Source organism: Bombus pyrosoma, linkage group LG6 (assembly GCF_014825855.1).
Source record: "Bombus pyrosoma isolate SC7728 linkage group LG6, ASM1482585v1, whole genome shotgun sequence".
In the NCBI taxonomy this organism is placed as follows: domain Eukaryota; kingdom Metazoa; phylum Arthropoda; class Insecta; order Hymenoptera; family Apidae; genus Bombus; species Bombus pyrosoma.
The window spans coordinates 8,663,180-8,685,128 of NC_057775.1; the positions used below are offsets into that span (position 1 = coordinate 8,663,180).

At 34.9% G+C, this 21,949-nt stretch overlaps 1 protein-coding gene across 9 annotated transcripts in view; it reads right to left on the minus strand.

Annotated features, from left to right (window-relative positions):
* Positions 1 to 1,217: 1,217 nt before the first annotated feature.
* The window catches only part of LOC122568188 (sodium- and chloride-dependent glycine transporter 1-like), a 41,579-nt gene continuing 20,847 nt past the window's right edge, over positions 1,218 to 21,949 (minus strand). For 5 of the 9 annotated variants that reach the window (XM_043727626.1, XM_043727625.1, XM_043727624.1 and 2 more), the window contains 9 exons: positions 16,847 to 17,102; positions 15,294 to 15,452; positions 14,641 to 14,848; positions 14,296 to 14,467; positions 13,679 to 14,035; positions 12,617 to 12,826; positions 11,379 to 11,720; positions 10,194 to 10,428; positions 1,218 to 8,845 (listed from right to left, as the gene is read on the minus strand). In XM_043727626.1, the coding sequence (XP_043583561.1) occupies positions 8,679 to 8,845; positions 10,194 to 10,428; positions 11,379 to 11,720; positions 12,617 to 12,826; positions 13,679 to 14,035; positions 14,296 to 14,467; positions 14,641 to 14,848; positions 15,294 to 15,452; positions 16,847 to 17,102 (2,106 nt within the window). In that variant the 3' untranslated portion in view covers positions 1,218 to 8,678. Of the gene's footprint in view, positions 8,846 to 10,193; positions 10,429 to 11,378; positions 11,721 to 12,616; positions 12,827 to 13,678; positions 14,036 to 14,295; positions 14,468 to 14,640; positions 14,849 to 15,293; positions 15,453 to 16,846; positions 17,103 to 20,031; positions 20,089 to 21,949 lie in introns of all 9 variants that reach the window. The other 4 variants (XR_006317006.1, XM_043727632.1, XM_043727631.1 and 1 more) reach the window with 4 other exon arrangements.

Consider the following 21,949-nt stretch of genomic DNA (forward strand, 5'->3'; position numbering starts at 1 on the left):
ATTTGCTTGGACATTTAACATAAGATTATTAAATAAACCAATAGAGAAGACAATAGACGCGGTGGCATTATCGTCAACCATATATATCAACACTTTATTAATTACACACGCATCATATACATATATATATATATATATATGTATATAGAATTTACATAATGTATATATCTTCCGCAATGCAATGTACATTTATATTAATACAATTTCTTATCCTCGATATAATCTTATCGTCTCTTATATATCGTGTTTTCTCCACTTTCTCTCACCTTTCCCTTTAATTTCTCCTTTTCTTGGACTAACTTCTAAAATTTCTCATAATCGTCAACGTACGATAAACATCCGAAATCGAACCTAATCACGCGTAAAATTTTCCTCTCGTAATCTGTTTGTGTGGATCATCGTTAACGTTGTGCCACAACACGTAATGTATTGTATACATATATATATATGTATGTACATACATGTTTAATGTACACATATACATATGTATACGTATTTGTGTTTGCGTATTATTTAGGTGCACGTTTATTTGATATAGACAGAACACGACTTTGGATTTTTCGTTTAAATTGCTTTGTCGCATTCCTTCGGTAGCTTCACTGCCTTAGAAGTTACATGCATTTGAGCATGCACTCGTCTATACGTTTCCCGTGTGCCTCTTTGTTTGTTACTTCCACGTTAATTCCAGTGAAAACAATAGGATCGATCGAATTAACTGAATCTAATTTAAAAAATTCTAAAGTTTTGAATAAGATATATGTGTGTTACGTAACCAACTTGTGGAATATGTAAAAGCAACATTTGTCAACAAACGTCAGTTGTAAATTTTCGCGATTTTCTCTTATAGAAACATCGTTTTCTGTGTTCGTAATAGTTGTAGATTTGAAATATTTAAGGTCTACCAAATTAAAAATTTGTTCGTACGTGTGATTTGTCCAAGCGCTATATGCAAAGATAATTAATCAAATCCAAGGAAACAAATCGTAAAATCTGAAATGTTCGTATATATATCTTAAAACAATGGTAACGTACGAAATAAAATTTTTATGATACAAAAGAAATTCTCTTCTTACACATACGTTGTGTGTAAAACGTCCAATGACAGAAGAAGATGGTATATTAACGCGAATAATGCGATATATTATAATAGCAGAAATAAAGCCTGTAGCTGTAGCAACTAAGAATTTCTAAAAATTTGATAAGTAATAGTATAAAGATATGTCAGCATCTTTTATTGATCAGTGGTATAAACTTATATTAACAAAATCACATGACAACAAGGAAATTGTAAAGTAGCTTATAATGTAACTCGCAAAAATTAAATAAATATGAAGATTTACAAGAATTACCTGAAGAAATGGAACTGAAAATGTTTCTGAATCATAGGCTGATTTTAAAAGTAAACACTTTTACATTGATATTTTCTGAGAGACACGAGTAGCGTATCTTCGTCCAGAATAATTTTCCACAAATCGCAGTTTTAATGCTATCTTCTTCAACATCCAACGATTTTCCATAGACACATGCTCGCCAACGTACAAAAATCTGTCTTATTAACGCGAACGAATATTAATCCTATCGTTTCCCATGAAACATAACGCATCTGCTACCGCCTAACACTATCCTCGCTCTCGAACGCTTTTCTCTTTCACGATTAGCTCTAGGACACGTTACTTTGTACTGTTCGCTCTACTGGTTGCTCTTGGTGACGTAAAATCCGAAACATTACTCGGTAACCCTGAATTCACGTATCGAAATCTTCTCACGAACGATCTCTGCAGCAACCTAGAAACGAAATAGCCAAAGGAAGATTATTTTTCAGTCCGAGTACTTTGAAACGTAAATCTTTTAATCGATAAACACTTACAAGTCATATTAAATATCAAATGTGATTTTGTTGGAAATTATAGAGAGAAGATAGTTGCAATTGTTTTCTTCTACTTATATTTAATTAATGAAATATTCAAGCCATTTAAAAGCCATGAGCCTTTACACGTTTCATTGTAACAGCAACAAAGTTACCGCGTTGTTACCGATAATTCTACGTCACCGAAATCTTAACCCTATCTAGGACAGTCGACCACGTGGCCTGACCGGTTTAAACCGGCAGCTAATGCTCTCTATTTATTAATTTATATTATTTAATTATTATTATTATTCATTACTTTTGTATATAACATAACTCTTTTTATAATAATAAATATTGTTATTGTTGTTGTCAATAACGCGCTAAATCTTTTCTTTAAATTCCTTTTTAAACCTGCATTAGATTCGCCTATCTAGCCTAAGGACATTAAAGTTCTGTAGTCGAATGCTTATCTGTCAGTCACCCTTTCTTCCCACGAATCCCAAGCACTTTATATCTTCTCTTTTCTCTCGCGATTGTTTCTCCGTACTCTTTTCAATCACATTTCTCAAGCTGGCAAAATCTGTCCATCGATCGAACAATCGTTCGTCAGGGTTCCCTTAAACGAAGAATTCTTGCTTCTTCTTTTCTTTTCTTTCTTTTTTTTTTTTTTTTTGTTTCTTGATTATGTCTCGGATATGGCTAGTTGGAGTGCGTTTCTCGCGTTCCTATCGGTATAATTTCGTTTCTGTCTAATCTGAATATATCAGTACGTGTACCTTCATTCAGATTAATTAAGTTACTTGAATTTCAAGAGGATACTCGATGGAGAATAAAGGGAACGTATTTATGAACGTATGTAAGAAATATCGATTTGTAATTAGAAACATATATGCATAATAGAGAGACTTTATATATACGAAATATAACGGAATGTAAAGTTTAGAAGAAGAGGTATCGGCACATATCAGTGAGTATTAAAAAATACTGGAAGTAAGATTACATTACTTAGCAACTATTATTTTTTTCTTTTCTTTAAGTCAACGAACAACTAAACGGTCTCGAGTTTGTTTTTAAAACCTGAAAGCATATTTAATTGAGTTTCGTTTAGTCAAGTAAATTCATTCGTATCGTATCGGTATGCGAAATATTGCAGATCATTTGCTATTAAGAGTCCTTTGGTAATAGATGAGAACAAGCATAGAAATTCGAGTAAAATAGATGACAATTCCAGGCTGGTTTCGTATTATACGAATTGAAATTTGTTGAATCGAAGTAACTTGACTAATCCAAACGAAGCTTATGCGGTTAGTCTAATGCTTCTTCCCATTAAACGAACAGTAGCGGAAATATTTCGTTGAAAAGGAAATGAACGTTTCATCGAAAACAGACGGATCTTAATACAAACGATAGATTATTAAAATCTATGATACTTAATGGATAATTGTATACTTGGTATTTTGATCACCGTGTTTTGTACCTACTCGTATGTTTGTAAAATGGAGGATCGACAGGATTTCGGGCATTCAATTAACTGAAAGACTAACTGGGATACAAAGTCCTGGGTTTCGGTATTTGAATATGAATCGATTCGATAAACTTTCATTGTCTTCAATGCGAAGCTAACGAGCCTCGATTGGATACGAATTCCGATCTTGGGATTCGAATATCGCTCTATTTAATGTTTTTTTTTTTATTTTTTACTTTTTTGCCTATTTTCTGTGAAGCTCTGAGTATTAACAACGACTAGATTCTAAAATGTTAATTAGGTCACCGAGGATCCATCTTGTACGCCGATAGTGAGAATCCTCCTCCACTTGTTCATCCCTTTGAGCAAAGGATTAATGGCAAAGGACGAATATTTACTCTTAACGTCCACTTTGATTACTTACAAACCATATTGATCGCAGATATAACGAGAACTGCGATTTCTTACGAACGAGTCGTATAGTTGCAGGAAGCTTCGAAATTTTCATCGTTTGCAAATTTCATGTTTACGTAAAGCTCGTGAAACTTATTCTAACGAAAACGGTTTGCTAAAAATTCCTGTAACCACGAGCCACCGTGTAAAAAAAAAAGATTTTTAAGGGACGAAGTTTCGCGGCAACTTGTATTTTTTCCTGTTCGTTGAATTTAACGTAAACAACAAGTCAAAGGATTGTAAAACGATACTCTAATTTTAGCTACGGTCATTTTATGCGAAAACGAAAATTACATCGACGAGGCAATGAGGAGAACGAGACCGATTAATTTGTGATAATTAAAATCGTGTACGTTACCAATGAACGCTAACACGTGGACCGTTAAGAGGATAAAAAGTGGAGTTAGGCCCTTGTTACTCTAGAAAAGTACACTTACACACACTTTCCGCACTTTTCTTCGTCGTGTTCACTCACTCAACGAAACGCAGCGAAAAAAAAAAAAATCGCACCACACAGATTCTCACGCGCACGGATATGAGTTAACACATTTTGTATGTCTGCCTTTTCGTAATTTGAACGCAGCGAGATTTTTTTCTATTTTTCTCGGCTTTAATGTCTAGTTAAATTGTTTCGTGACGTTTCTTCGCTCAGAACCTCCCTCTTTCTTGCGGTATATCAAACGATGAATCGTGTCGTGTATTTTTTTATTATTTTCTTATACTTGTCTTTTGTACACGTAATATAATAAACTATGCGACGCGTACACCAGTGTACAAGCGCCTATAAATATAATGTAAATATTTAATATACAATAATGTGTATAATATACTATATATGTATATTCTGTAACGTGTGTATATGTATATGTGTATATGTATATACATATATACGTAAAGTATACCGATAAATGTTATACATATGATACAGCTAACAACACTTTACAAACGGGGTCACATAAAAAATAAAGAATCACGATTTCTCACGTTTATTGACTGTGTACGTACGCGCGTAATTTGTCCGGTGTACTCACGAGACATCACTGACTTAAACGTTTATTTTATAATTCCTATTTTTAGGTCTGAAATGATCCGAAACGCTTTTCTCGCTGAACCGTGAAACGACACAACCCTCTCCTCTTTCCTCCTTCCTCCCTCTTCGTTCTAAACACCCTTCCATCATCTCACTGTCTATGGTTCACACAAAAATAAATATATATGATATATACATATGTATATACGTATATATTACATTATATATACATATACATATATATATACAATACATGGTTTCTTCTTCCTTTTCATTTTCTTCCTTTTCTTCTTCTTCTACACTCTACGGAACAAGCGTTCGATTCTCAGAAGCACGCAGAACAGCTATTAGTCTAATAGACTAGGTGAAACCCTGAAAAGTTTACGCAGCTGGAAAATAGATATTATAATTGATAACGGGAATTGGAGGCGTTATACACGCGGAAACACTCGACAGTCGATCTACGAGAAAATAGAGTTCTTTTCTTTGTTTTTTTAAGTGTAACAAGGACAGATCAAGTGTTCGTCGTCCTCCAATTGTGGATGCGATCGAATTGCAAGTTTAAACGGGCGAAGTATTCGTTGGCCGAAAATATCGTACGTAAAGGATCACGATCTTTTCTTTTCTTTTTTCTTCTTTTGTAATTTTGGAAAAGGAGTTTAATATTTGCATATCTAATTTCTATACAGTTAATAATAATATACTTAGTAAGTTTCTATAATAAGAATATATATATATATATATATATAAAAGAAAATTAATGCAAAACTCGATGAAATGATTTGTAAAGGAAGAAACTAATAGAATTACAAAAAGCTCTAAACGCACATTATTTATTACTAATATAATGATTTTCTCAATTAAGCTGGTACAGGTGCGACTTTGTATCGCTTACCTTCTGCTATCCAAAATTATTTAAAATGAAAGCATCGATAAATTTTTTAATGAGAAGTTCATATCTATTTTGGTATATATTTTTCATCTTGTCTTGTGTAAAGAGAAATAAAAGTGGCTTAATAGCTTGTGTTATCCCCTTTACAAATATGGCTATCTATATTAATAGCAAAAAATAAAAGGAACTCCCCTATGTTTCTAAGCTCAGTTTATAGACTACAGAATTAAACTATCGAAGCAGCTGCTTCTCCCTGAGTCTCTTAACCGAAATAACTTCTGCGTACAACGATCGAAAAATATAAGCTTTTAATATACAAGCCAAGCAGATAGTCGACCTGCTTATGCTACATGTGACAAAATTTAAGATAGAATCAAAGAAAACGTGATTCTAACGATATTATTAACTGGAAATGCTTGATATTTGCACAAATTAATTTCTGAATGTTAAAAGTAATGAATTGAATATAAAAAGTAACGGTAGCCACGTCGATATAACAAATAATTATAATTCTATAAATTTTGAAGATATGGAAGCTAATATAAATTTAAAAAAAATTTGTAAATGTTACATGTTACTTTATTTCTCTTTTCTTTTAATATTTGAATATTAATTGCACAAGAAATTATCCATATTTATTGCGCAACGAATTATCCAGCCATAAATCTTTCTGTAGTACGTGATCCTATCATTACAATATCTCGAGTAGCGTAGTTAATTGTTCATCGACACCTGCTTACCCTGTTCAGGGACTACATCGTCGAAGGGTAAACGTCGACCAATTAACTTTACTATTCACCTCGAAATATGCAGAGCGGCGTAATTCGCATCGTATCATCGACACCTTCGTAAGTAATTGTCGTACTTCGTCCGTTTAAATTCGCTTTTTGACCTCCCATTTCCGATCATATTGCGTACATTATTATAACGACAAATAATTCTCTTCTATCGCTGAACATTATATATCTTTGACGCTCAACAATTTAATCCTTTAAGCATTGAACCATGATATTTATTGACTCTTTGTAAAAGCTTCAATCCTACTATCATCGCTATCGATAACAATAATTCCTAATTTTAAAAAAGTCAATAAAATAGATCATCATAGTTACGAATTATTCCTCTCTATTTTCAGTCTGTGAAAATGGAAATAAAAGTATTAAGCTTCGATAAAATGTCATGTTAATCAGTCGTTGGAGATATCGAAAGAAGTAAACCGAAACGATAAATAGATATATGAATCACTTACGCTATCGTACGCTTAGTACGTAATTCTCTTACGTAATTAAAATTCCCAGAGATTTTCAATCTCACTTTAAATTCCATTGCTACGATGGTGGCAACGCTGAAAGGATTAAAACGACTAAAATAGAGCAACAATCGCGTCTTTAACAAAAATATTCTATACCCCATCAACTAACGATTGTTGCGATCTCTCGTTTTTGGAGGACATCGACAGGTGAACGCAGGAAGAAGGATAGCGCTAATCATCCTCGCTTCAGCAAGATAATACTGTCTAAGACCGCGTCATTTTTCCGCTTTCTCAGCACTTACAATTAGATCCGCTTCCTTCCCTTTTTAAATCCCCTCGACTTTCCAATTCCTCGAAATTTGCGCTCTTGAACGATCACACTTATTCTCTCGATAAACGGTACAGCGTAGCTGGTACTTAGGTATGAAACATTTCGCGAGTCAACATCGAAAAAATACCGAACGCTCGCGTAACTAGAAATGGTGCTTTACAAAAAACCAGATGGTGGCGACTGAACGTGTCGGATAACAACAAATATTCTGCGACAAAATTGTTCAGTGGATTAATAGAAATTTAGCCTGTATTTTCTTCTCTCTTTTTTTCTTTTTTTTTTTCTTTTTTTTTTTTGTTTGTTTATGGCGGGTGATACGAGATTACATAGATATGAATTGCGACGAGGCGGAATTAACCGCGAACTCCTCTTGATTTTGACGGCTAAATCGAACATGCCTAATCGCACGGAACGTCTAAATTGATCCGCTGTGCAAGTGAACATTATCTTAGATAAGATACCTTACACGGGAGCAATTGAATCGTTCAGTGATTTCCACCTGAAAAAGGTGAAGTGTCATTGCTATATCTTAATAATTTGTATAATGACGCTTCAGCGTAGGTAGCGATAAATACGTAACTTTCCTCGCTAGAATACGTTACAATTATTTAATTCCATTATTCCTTTCGTTATCCTCTTGTTATTTTACCGTCCGTGTGTGTGATTTTTTTTTATCATTTTCTTTGTATTCTTCGTGTCCTTATGTATGTACAATCGAAAGCAGTGGAGTAGCGTAATTTTTCCTAACGGTTTTACATCGCAGCGCGCGTGCTGAAGTCGTGTCACAGTTTCTTCACGCGGCGTCTTCGTCACATTGACAGTCTTCTATCTAGTCGCGATCGATAAATTTTTTTTAGTCCTTTTCTTTCCTACATTTCATGCAATTCGCTATACCGATTACAAGTTTTCACATACTATGTTACAACGAAATAATTGCCATTTAATGTTAAACGACGATAATGGTTAAATATTCTTACGAGTCTACGTTGTAACTGTGAAACTTGTAAAAAGAAAAGCAGAATATCAAACATCTTTTCTGGTAAAGCAAACGAGAATGAAAATAAAAATTAACAATTTTAAAATAATTTAATAAATTACAAAAATACTTTAATTGTCATATAATTAATTGTAGATTCTATTGGAATGAAAGATATAATTTAATAGGATTGTGGGGTTCGAGTATATAAGAAAATACACCGACTATTCCTCTTTAAAAAAATAAATCCATAGGAATATCTCTCTTCTATTGGAACGTTCAATGCCATTCTTCGTTTGACCGCCACCCGATCGATCATCGATCGTTATTGAACCTATCTGCGATATGCAACTACCTGTTATTGGAGTGTTGTATCTTTGGCAATAGATTTCTGGGCAGACTCGTCTTTACAGATAAAATGAACATCGTGTCAGACTTGCTGGGATGTGATCAAATCGGTTTTACTAGAATTCTTCAGGATCGACGGTCCAGGAAGCTTCTGAGTGGCGCCAGACGTGCTCGAGGGTTGTACCATCATTGGCTGACCGTTTACCAGGACTATGGTGTCTCTCACGGAATTGTATCCTGCTGGTGGCCCTACGTTAGAATTATTTCATGAAACCTGGTAGATCTAGTAGGTTGTAACATATAAAATGTCTGATTTTATCGTATCAATGTTTCTCAAATTTTCCTATTTCAACAAATGTCTGTATCTTTGTAGATGATTTTAAAACTGAAGATTTTTTATATCGCTTTAATTTTGTAATTTGTGCATGTGGAAATGCATTTTTCTTAGCGTTTGGTGAAGTAAGGAGTCGTTAAATGTCGGACATTCTATATGATACAACACGATAAATATTTGCTGACATTAGTTCGTGTATGTACATGTGCAAAGTTTTACTTAAAATTCTATTTGGACTTCTCTAAATATGCATGACGTTATTCTACACATTGTACGCAATTTCTGTTGTTTCGCTTTCATTAACATCATGGTATGAAGTTAGTAATTAACGTTGATTTATATGCAAGAAGTATACGTTATAGTTAGGATTTGATTATCACAAGAGCAATAATTTCTCTATTATACGATGGTAATTATATTAGGAGAATTTGATTATATCATTACATTCTTCGTAATAAAAAAATTATTTGAAGAATATTCGCAGAAAAGTTTTTCAAAAATATTATTCATGAAAAGAATTCTTTCCGCGAAATATAATTAAGAATTAATGAAATACCATCGGGTGATCAATAATTAGCTTCACTGATAAAATTGCCACTTGTTACTTAGAATTTTATCAACCGATTTAATACTGTATAAACTATTGACATTTTGTATATGCATTTTGCATATCTAGTTTTGTCACAGATGCATAGACGTCCGCAGACTACTCGTCCCATTTGTGCTTTACAAATAAAACAATCGTGTGTTGCTAGCGTTTCATTCTATCACAATTTGGTCGATAACTATACGATGTTATAGTCGATGATACATTATAGTTTTAAAATACGAGACACATATTTTCTGCAGCACTCTGCATATCCAACAATCGCGTAAATAAATATACAAGTAAATACTCGGTCCAGACGTATCTCATTATCGATCACCGTCAACACATGATGTAAGCGGAGACCTCTACACAAATCCGAGATAATCTCGTTTAATATAAGAAAAATACCGTTTCCTTGTACCTGTACAACGTTAACCTTCGCTCGGGCATAATGGCATCGAGTTTCTATCATAGCTTATTATATCTAAATTAATTATTATCTGCTACCAGCCGAGTTAAATGCAATTAGAACCGAAACTGATGAAAATTGCGCCTCGTACGACCATGCATCCACCACGCCGCTCCACACCGTGCCGTGTTTAATAACGTAATACACGCCCTGTCGGATGATGTTTACTTGCACACGACTGGAGCTTAATCAAGTCCTTGATTACCTGGCGACGGTGTGTGAGTGAGCGTTCTCGACGGGGTAGAAGGATTCCTGGCCGCAGGACCCCAATCAGAAGTCGGTTGTAAAAGCATCTTCGCGCGCCACCAAACATTCTTCCCGTTGCTCTTCTTCGTTTTCCCTTTCCCTGGTCTTTGCCACGACAGCCTGTTATCGAGATCGTCGTCATCATCGTCGTCCTCGTCGTAGGCAGGACGACGACGCCGATCCCTCAGTTGATTCTGTAATGAATAACGTATTAATGAATGTATTTCAGTCTGTTTATATCTGGGAATATTTTGATAATATTAATGAAATTGTTGATAAAACTATTAGGATACCAAGGTTGAGCTATACGTATCGTAATTATTACGAGAAGCAAGAGTCCTTTTTTTTTTCTTAATTCTGAAGCGTAATTTACTATGCGCATGGTTGATAGAAATATTAACACTTTATTGATCAGCCGGCTATAAATAAAAACTTGTCACGCTACTGGAATGGAAAGATTTTTAGAAAATGAAAGGAAACATTGATGGTTCTCTTCAAATTATCATGTATTTTAAATCAATCGAGATATTGATATTTTACTTTCTAAAATACTGCACTTACACACTTTTTTGGAAGTGTCAAAGCATTTTCGATATTTATTCAAATAGAAAGAGAATGCTTGTAAGGAGAAATGAATGTAAAGGTAAATGATCGTAAAAACAGCGTGAAGTGTAATGGATCTAGCTAGATACGATCTCCAAATCACTACTTATTATTATTATTACTTCGCTTTATTATAACTTGTATAAAATCATATAGTAACTACGCACAAAAACTCTAACTCTGAGCTGTTAATTGTCACGAAAAGGGGAAAAGAACTATCGACCGATATGATAACTGGCGCAGCTAAGTACTTTGTTATATTAATATCACTGTTTCTGTGTTACAATTATACATGACAAAACACTCGAGAACTGAAAGAACTTCTGCCTATGCAATCAAGGACTCTTATAATCGGCGTGCCAATAATCAATATTCCAATAATCCACATTCTATTGTATGCACCAATGCTGAAACTCTCATTCAATTCCTCCGACTTCAAGAGACCAAATACTTTAAATGTTATCGTGTTCCTAAATTACTCTGTAAACGACGACACTCGTATTTCATCGCGAACAACGTCGAACGATTTAATTTTACTTACGAGAGCCACGCCAACGATGACCAATACTGGTATTATACCGACAACCCATCCAACAATGTCCGCCCATTTTGGATAAACGTAGCCACCGTATGTAAGCGGCTCGTATTCGACCCAATTAAAAAATAGGATGAAGAAGAGCGTAGCTGGTGTAATCACTTTCCACATCCACGTCCAGAAAAATCTCCAGGGACGACTACGAGGTCCGATCATTTGTTGCACGTCGTCGAGAAATCGATCCGCACCGTAGATCCAAGCGACCAAGATACATTCGCCTATGGCGATCAATAACACCGACCAATTCGCTGCGTATTTGTCCATCAATTGCAACCAGTACATACCAGCCTGGAAGTGCAGCGAAATGTGACATTTTAATTACGAGCAATCTTCTGGAACTAACCCTCGAATGAATTATTTTTATAAATATAGTAAAATACTTTGAAATTTTCAATTTATATGTCATAGATTCATAAAAAAATAATTTTCAAACTCTTTCTCATATTTTTCTAACTTTTTACTTAGGAAAAGAAATTATAACGTACATGGAACATATAAGCAGATTAAATATTGTGAAATACGATAATTATTTTGTTTATCGTACACTAATATTTCTAAGATACTTTAGGGTATAGGTAACAGATATATACAAGGAGATAACAGCTACGAATAACACTAAAATATTCAGATTGTAAAGACAATAAGACGATAGAGTAAAAAGTAGTACAGTTTTATAAATGGACTGGCAGTCTATCTGTTAGCTTATGACAATAATTTAAGATACACATAAATACACTCGAAAACTCTATCTGATAAGTATCGCGCACTTGTTATATATTAGTAGATATAATTATGTTGTCAAGTGACAAGATTATGCATTACAGATTATTATTATTATTTACAGATAATTACAGAATATTAATATAATATGAAATTACCTAGATATGTGAATTAGATATAATAATTAAAATCGTAGGTTCCTAATATTATCGATATAATAAATTTCTCTAACTAATATGAAGCTTTTTATAATGATCACGTATTTTGAATTTAGTCGTGTATTACTTGGTATTTTTCAATCTTATAAATGAAAAGTGACTAAAGTTCGATGAATACAAGTTTCTAGTTATTAGTAACGTTTACGAATTCTTTTTCCTACGTCTGAAATTATTTAGTTATCCTTTTTGGTATTAGTTGTAGGAAGGAAATATTCGCGGTTCCTCCTATGTACGATATAAACTTACATTGGTAGTGAAAATGATACCACCGGCGTAACCGAATACAGCTGCTGCCAGGACAACCCATAATTTGTAATTTCTCAATGCTGGAAAGGCATCGAGGATCGCTGTGGTAACAGTTTCCATTAGAGCGAATTGAGAGTCGAGACCCAAAGTGAGCAGCATCACGAAGAAGAGCAGCGACCAAAGTGGTGCAACTGGTAAACGAGCTACTACCTATTTGTATGACATATTTTTTTAATAACAAAAATATATAATTAACACAGCATACTTTATATATATATAATGAATATATAAGATATATCTTTTAATGATTAATGTATAGTGTTTGTACAAATGTTTTTGTCTGATATATACCTTTAGATAGTGTAACATTTAATATTAAAGGTATTAAATACCAAATTTTAGAAAAGGAACATTTGAAAGGTCCATAAATACAGGAATATGTAGCTAGTACACTGCAGCATAAAATGTAGCAGTAGAGTGAAAAATAAAATAACAAAATGACCAATGCCGTTACAGAGATAGGTACTTTCGTTTTGCATGAAAATAAAGAAGCCTGTAATCTGATTTGTAATCCTAAAGTCTTTCAGTTCTCCCTATAATGTCGATTTCTAAAATTTACTTCGGTCTATCGACTTTTACTTCCTTTATCGAATCTGTAGAAATGAATTCTATAAATACTATTAATACGTAATATACATTGATTGCACAATAATGATTAGACTACGAATGTTCATGTAAATTCGGATGTTTATGGACACTACATATACACTTCTGCACGATTAAATGTCCCTTAAATGTATAAACCACAGTCTAGTAATTATAATTACACGTATCATTCTAACAAATCTACCGAAATGTTAATCGAGATATTTTGAAGCGCGTGAAAAGTAAAGAAAAATAAATGAAACCAAGATACAATCTAAAGACACGATCAAATAGATGATAAATCTTTCAAAAATATTCATCCAACATGATTTCACAAAAAAGAACTTGAGCCTGATGTAAAATAAGTTTACAAAAGGAACAACGCTTTATGTTAATAATAATTCTATATTCACGTACCTCAGGATAGACAATGAAAGCCAGTCCAGCACCCTGATCGACGACAGACGCGACAGGAACGTCAAGCTCGTGAGCCAGGAATCCGATTACAGAAAAAATGACAAAACCAGCGAAGAAGGACGTGCCGATATTGCTGACGGCGACGATCAACGAGTCCTTGTAACAATTGTTGGTGAATTTGTTGTAGGAGCTGAGCGTTATCAAACCACCCCAAGCAGGGCTCAAGGCGAAGAAAATCTGCACAGCAGCGTCGCCCCACACTTTCGCGGACATTAGCCTTTTCCAATCGGGCGTTAGATAAAAGAGAATGCCCTCGTCGGCGCCGGGAAGTAAAATCCCTCGAATGAAAAGAGTGATCTACGAACAGAAAATGGAGTTCTTCGTTTACAGCTCTCCCCGTTGGTTGGAATCGTCAAAAAATAGCGAATTCCGCATGAGACTGACTTAGAGAGTGAATAAAAAGGATGTGGGGGAAATCATTCGATATGATAAAACGCGTATTAGTAGGAATTGAAAAAAATTATCGCGATATTAACAAGTATGGAAAGTAAGTCAGATTATAGAATTCCAGAAGAAAATAAAAATTCTAAAGAAGCGTTGTTGAAAATTACGCTTACCAGAACGACGTATGGGAAGAGAGCAGTGAAATATACAACCTTTCCCGAGCTTTGAACACCTTTGCTCAGACAGAGGAAGACGATAATCCAAGCCAGCAGGAGATTCACTGCCATCGAGGGTCGAATTGAACCTGTCTCCTCGATGCCGCTACTCATCCCCAACACGTGATTGCTGCATAACGCATGATTGAAATGACATATTAGAAAAGTAGTTTAGTTCGCAACTAATAACTTTATTTTCTGAATTATTTCGCTTTTATCACTACTGAGTCAATTACACGATACAAAGCATAATTCTTCTTTTGTTAGATTTAATAGCAATACTTGCGATTGTACTCTCCTTACTTGAAATATTCCTCAGCAGGTGGTCTTCTAATGGCACTAGTGATGTTTTCCATAGTCAGGCCCATGGAGGCCATCTGAGTGGAATTCAAACATCTTGTTTTGAAGTAGCTCATGTTTTGAGACATACACGCCTCGGCAGCTTCTGGCATGAAGCAGTCTTCGGTGCTCCATGGTGGTTCGCACTTGCTCCATGGCAGTTTACCAGCTCCTACACAAACCGATTAATACTTCTTTATTGATATTAAACACTGATGTTTTAATAATGTTCCCTTGGTCTAAGAGACGTGCAATGAATTAGTTTTTATCGCGATCGTCGCTAAATAGATAGACAAATTAACGACGACACATTTCGATGGTTTCATTATTTATTATTCATCTCTCTTCATGCTGCCTCGTCATATACCTATCTATTTTCCCAAAAACGAAAGAAAGAAGAAAAATTCACAAGGAATACCGCGAAACCTAGATACCCGTTGGCACTCGAAACGCAGTAACCTACACTCGGACGAATCGATAATTCACGCACCGTGATACTGTGTTCTCTCGTTCATAAAACTTATCAGACAAAAGAATCTTTTTATCCTTAAAAAAAAAGGAAAGAAAAATAGTAAAAGATATGTAACATTATGGATAACACTATAGTTAAACCTCACCGGCCACGGAGACGAAGATGTAATAAAGGGTCCAGGCGATGATCAAATTGTAGTAGAGCATCACCACCGAGCTGACCAACACCATTCCATATCCCAAGCCGCGGAGTAAGGGGCAGAAGCGTTTGTATGCTGCCACTGGGCCAAGGCTCGCGTACTGCCCTGTGGGAGAGAATATTGCAAAAGAGAAAGGAAAAAAACAGCTGAAGAAATGGATCGATAAGCCATTTGTGCCAGGCCTAGCAGTGCACCTGCAATTTACACGGAATATCGAATCGCAGAACAGGGGTCGATATCACGAACGGTTCACTGGTTCGCCTAAAAATAACGTTACGTAAGCCTGGTAACGAAGAACAATCGTTCATTGATCGTTCTATTTCGGTAAATCAACAACATGGGTTGACCTTGAGCACAAGATGACCATAAGAATGAGGTTTGCATTCTTATCACGTAGCTGTATGTCTATTTCCGTGTGGTTTCGCCTCTGCCTTTATGGATGAGATATCTTGCGACGTAATTTCGTTCATGCGATGTTATAAGCGAAAGATCTCGCGAGATGTCTATTTTTTTCGTATTTACAATTGAACGTTGTTTTCTGCGGAAAAACTATTCCGTGTATTTTATGATATATTCGAGTCTTCTGCGAATTTATAGATAAGATATCTTTTTTTTAACAACGTTTTAGGTGAAATACAAAAAAAAAAATAGCTACATGCTTTTGATAGGAAAAATAAAAAGTCTGATACTATTTACTTTGCGATAGATCTAACGTTAAAGCGTCACGTCTTTCATGCTTCGTCATCGTAATGATGTAGTTTCGATGTCCTCGATGTTGCCGATCCAACTCGTAATATTCAATAAATATTAATATTTCTCATTCGATTTATGTTATTTCTTCTCCTTCTTTCTCATTTTTCTGACGTAAGGGAACAGCTGATCGCTACTCTTGGAAAGTTTCAACACGCATTTCACCGATATAGAATTAATCGATAGTTATTTGGTGGTGTGCTGTAGTAGCTTCGCGTTCCAAGTATTCCAAGATAGGTGCGACTGTTTTCTAAGAATCTTGAACTGGCCACTACAGGGCAGGCAGATTTAAAATAGAACTACTCGATTCTTTTTATTATCCTTCGCGAGACTGTAATATCCGCTGGTCTTCTGAACGCGAAACACGAGGAACATATTTGTTTTTCAATTTCGATAATTTTACAGGGAGATTATACTCGATCGGATTTGAAGGCGGAAACAACAGCTGTTCATTTTCATTTCATTTCATAGATTATGTAATACCACAGTTCAGCAGCGATTAGTTTATATCCCTTTGCAATATACCGAACATCCTTCACAATATATCTTATCCTAATACTCTAGTGATTGTTAGTTACTTACTTACATTACATTAAATAAATGATATTCTCTTATAGGAAAACGAAGTTACTTGATTATCCAATGTAACATCAAGATTCTACCGTGTCAATATAATGAAATACTCGTACATTGTAACGATGTAACGATTAAACGCTCCACGTATAGATAAGAGGAATTACTTTACTTACCCAAGGAAAGCTCCATGAACATGAGAGGAAGCCCGGCGATAATGAGCATTATCGTAAACGGTATTAAGAAAGCACCCCCTCCGTTCGAGTAGCATAGATACGGAAATCGCCAGACATTGCCAAGGCCGACGCTGTAGCCCAGAAGAGACAACAGGAAGTCGAATTTCCCTGTCCATGTACCGCGTTCTGGCTGTTCCTCTTCGCCAGCCTGCAATGGTGCCTGGCTGTTCGCCACCGAGTACTTGTCTTCGTTCTGCTACAAAGGATACATCGAACTCTTTTATTCCCATTCTGTCTCCTTTTATGCGATAGAAATGGTTCTTTGTGCTCATCGGAAGTTCGATAATTCGTCGATGAAAGATACGGAGTCGAATTCATAAATGTTCGTGAAGGTTGTGGTCAGCGGTTCTCAACCCTCGAGTTGAGTTTCCAATGAAATTTGAAGTTTAACGTCAGAATATTAGAACAGCAAATCTTTCAACGTCAAATGATTCCACAATCTTATCTAGAATCATGGGGAAATTTTTAATTTACCATTGTAATATTAACGTATCAGGAAATTCCAGCATTTCGTGTAGGAAAGAAATTTACTATGTTTACTCGTGGAAGGAAATGTTTTCATTCCAAAAGCAGGACGAAGTAAATTAAAAAATTTGCATGACTGCAATATCTGTTTCTTATACTTACTCATATTTGGATAGAGTAACGAATCTTGTAAGATAAAATGTTAAGATACGTCTATGAACATATTCTGTAACGAGTGATTTCCATAATACACAATTCATAATGGCATCAGGCAATACCGTACACGTTTTACCAGATAATAAATCAAATAATGCTTGATTTAAAACGCACTTAAAAAGTCACGAAGAATAAGAGAAAATAACGAGCCGCGACACGCTAAATAGCAAGTACTTAACTTCGTTCATGGCGTAAAAGAAATTGTAATATCGTTAACCGTCGAATCAGGTCAGACCTCCTAGAACCAGGCGGATTCCGCGTATTTTCCTTTAACTCGTATTAACTTTGAAAATCCAGTTCGAACATTCCTATCTCCAACCTAGCGTCTTAATTATATTACCCGCCTTAACTTCGCCCTCTTACGTTATCGATCACAAGGAATATTACCCTGGAGATTTCTTTGAAATACCAGCGCCCTGGTTGAGAACCGCTGTACCGTGTCAAGGCGAAAGGTCGCGAAATTTTCGCCATTTTCCTTGATATCGATAGTTCCCCAATGGTCGATGGATCGACGTATGCAAACGATGTTACGTAAACGAATGGTCGGAAGAACCAAATCGCAGAAATTCTACGAGGTTTCTCTACTTGCAAAGAAAGATAACGTGAATAGTAACGACCATTGGGAAATCAACGCTAACAAATTGCTTCGACGTTTTGATCTGTCGTGTATCGTCTAATTTTCACGACGTCTTGAACATTACATACAGATAACAGCTGGGTGTAGCTTTGTAGGACACGCGTGTCAAGTGCAACGTGGATGATTTATGGCTGATGATTTACGCTCTCCACGCCGCGCCGTTTCGTACTATTATATTTAAATTGTCTCATTCTTGGAAACATCAATTCCTTTCGCATGCATTTGTCCCCTTCTCTCGTTTTAGCTAATATACTAAATATTCTCTTCTCGTTTACTATAAGCTATTTATTTTGAACATTTTACAATTACGTATTTACAATTACTAGAATCATCTTGTAAATATTTTTCGATAGAATTTACAGTACAAATTTAGAAAAAAATGAAGATATCAAGATATTAAATATTTCTATCATATTCGCATGCATTTCTTTCCTCTTCCTAATTTGTTAAGTGTAATATTGCCTGCATTTACTAAGCCATTTGTTTCTAATATTTTTGTAAGTAACGTGACATTGAGATTACTAAAATTTGTCAATGGAATTTAAAGTAATTGGAAAAATGAAAAATATCGAACAAAGTGTAAAGGTGGTAAATATTTTGTATTTTGTAAAGGAATATCAAGACGCTCGGTCATTTGATAGGATTTATATTAATATGATTCAAGGTCCATGGTATGAGGATTAATTCGTCAAAATTTCGTCAAGATATTTAGAACAATAGCAAACGTACAAATTTTTCATTAATGGCATTTTGTGTTCAACTATGTAGCGTGATAAAGTACGCGTGCACTGCGTGAAAGCGTGAACTTTCCATGATATTAATATCTTCTAGCCATTAAGGAAGGGCGTGATAGCAGACTGCAGATGTTTATGCAAATTCATATTCATCATGGACATAGCCACAGAAATAGAACTTAAATGCGATTTAATTAAATATCACAAGTATTTTACTTTTTCCATATTATGTACATATATACTTTCTATACATTTCTTGCGTCTTTAAACATATCATAAGTTTTATTGAAAACATTACTATGAATGCATAAATATACGCAGTTTATACCAGTAGCTTAATTGAGATTTCGCCTAGAAATTGTACCGAGACTTTTGATCGTAATCGTAATAAATAATTGAAAACAATAATTAAAAGAATATCTCTCTTGCAAGAAATTCACTGTCAATCAATCTTGTTGTAAATTATTTTTTAACCTCGATAATAGTAACCTACACCATTTTCTAACTTATTGTTATAAAATTATAGAGTATCGAACGTTCTTCGAAAATTATTTCTACGAAAAGTTATCGATGAAACAGGATAGACATTCGTACTCTGGTAATTTAGAACTAACGAAGTTGAAGGAATTATAAAAATGATGAATAAAAGTCTATTTAATATTAGCAGCTGACCTTCTTCCAAGTAAGAGCATGCTTGGAATTGATTTCGCGGAAAAATGGTGCGCATTTGAGACGGAGGTGACCCGCGTTCCAGTAAAATTGCAATAAACGTTCGAAATGTCTTGAAACAGTTAGTAGGTCGTAATAAATCATGAAATCATAGCGCTGATATTAAATGCCATATGATATTGAAATTTGATCAGGTATTTACATCTGAATATCTACATATGTATAATTTTTTATATCTCGACGATATTTGTATTTCGTTTTATCTTTTTATTGCTAGTCGGTCGAAAAGATGAGGTTTGTTTCGTTAGTCGAAAGAACATCGAAAGCCATCGAAAGCAAATGCTTCTATGTATTGCTAATGCACCAATCAGTGTTTGTGCTCTTAATTATTTGGGATTGCGTACCTTGCCTTTAAATTCCATTTAACAGGATCTCTTGAACATTTTCTCTTTCCTACGTCTCTGTGTACATCATTTAATGAATTAGTAAAACATTTTTTACATCTCATTCGTTTATATAAGCTAGCTGTATATATTTTTCCCTAAACATTGATTTCAATGGATTTCCTTGACGCCATGTCTTTTTATTAAAAAATTCAGTTGAATTAATACAAGAATACGCGATATGCTACATTCTTTACATTCTGTTATCTATATCAGCTCGTTACACCATCGCACTTCACTAATAATCTTTCATAGTCGTACAATTCGATCAATTTGCAATAATTTCTGACTCAATTATAATGTTTTCTCTCGTAAACAAACAAAATTATAAAACGATAAGGTGTCTGAAAAATGTATATAGTTTTCTTTTACGTTTGTTCAATATTTCTCGCAAATGCTCGTTTCTATCGATACGTCGCTCCTTCTTCCGTTATTTCTAATTACTAGGCTTTAATTTTTACTACTTAACGTGTTTACCATTTAACGCTTAATTATCGAGAGTTTCGTGTATACACTAATCCAAGTTACTAACTACTTTAATTAACTATTGTCGTATCGATATTTCACATTATCGGTGCTTAGTATTTTTAGAAAAGAAGGATGCAATACATAAAAGAAAGATCCTCCACAAGTAAATGATTATCGGCGGAGTATCTTTCCTTTTTCAAATAATTTTGCTACCCTCTTTGTGTACTAGTTATCGTTTTCCGATATTACTGTTATCAAATGATGTTAGCTCGATGCTTTTCATTCTCCGATGGTTCCATTTTTCTTTACCCCGGTGTCAATAAATTATATAATAAATTGTAATATAAATTAGAATATTTACAAATTACTGAGAACAGTAGGGTTAATCTCTTGAAGGGTATGATAAAATGGCGAACAATTCCCAATATTTGCTGCACTAGTGTCAGATACTAAAACCATATAGATATATATCAAGTCTCTATAGAAAATAAATAGCTATCGATGATTACGTTACATACGATGATATTTAAAATACAAAATACATACTATTATATTTGATGACTTGCTCGAATCTCTGTCCCTCAGTGATGTATCATGTATCAGTGTTGAACGTCGTAAAAATCTTCAAAAACTTCCGTAATACTTTCTACCTCCGATTTTCAACAAAAGCTAGACGAGCAAATCTCCTTTGCTATTAGAAAGCTAAAGGAAAGAAGAATAAAAGAAACGCGAAGAAACGAGAAGAGACTGGCAAAGAAAATCGCTAACCATCCGCTATGTCAGTTCAAACAGACTTTAACCAGTTCGAACGTAAAGAGAAAGAAGATCTGACGTTAAGGAATCTGTATTCGACTCTATCTTATCGTTAATTAACCCTCTTTACCTGCAAGTTATTACGAAAAGGGAGCTAACAATTAATTCGACAAAATGACCGTTTTCGTGGAAAGATTTTCATCGGGCGAACGTTTGTTTGTCTGACTGCGTAATCGACGTTCGCATTAAGATCTTTGCCAACTTTAGTGGTTTACAAATTCTCGCGGACGATTCGTTAAAACGTTTGCCTTGACGCTCAAGAACATTAAGTTTTCGCGAATCGATTAAAAGCCGAGAAACTCATTCAAGGAAATTTCATTTTCGAGATGGATCCCAGCTCTCCGCTCGGAGAGCTGTTCAGCTCTGGCCATCGATTTTCCCTCGAGCTGTGTTCTTCCTCAAGAACATCAGACCGATACTCCTCGCTCGATAGTCGAATGAAAATCCTAAATCTTCGACGGTGCGGCGAAATGTCAAGCATCGACAGGAGTTGGATGTTGCGACCGAATTCCTCGCGTTTTTCCGCTTCGATGGGTCGAATCAAATATCTTCCTTACCAACTTTCCTGGATATTTCGCTGTTATTGCGGTACGTGTGT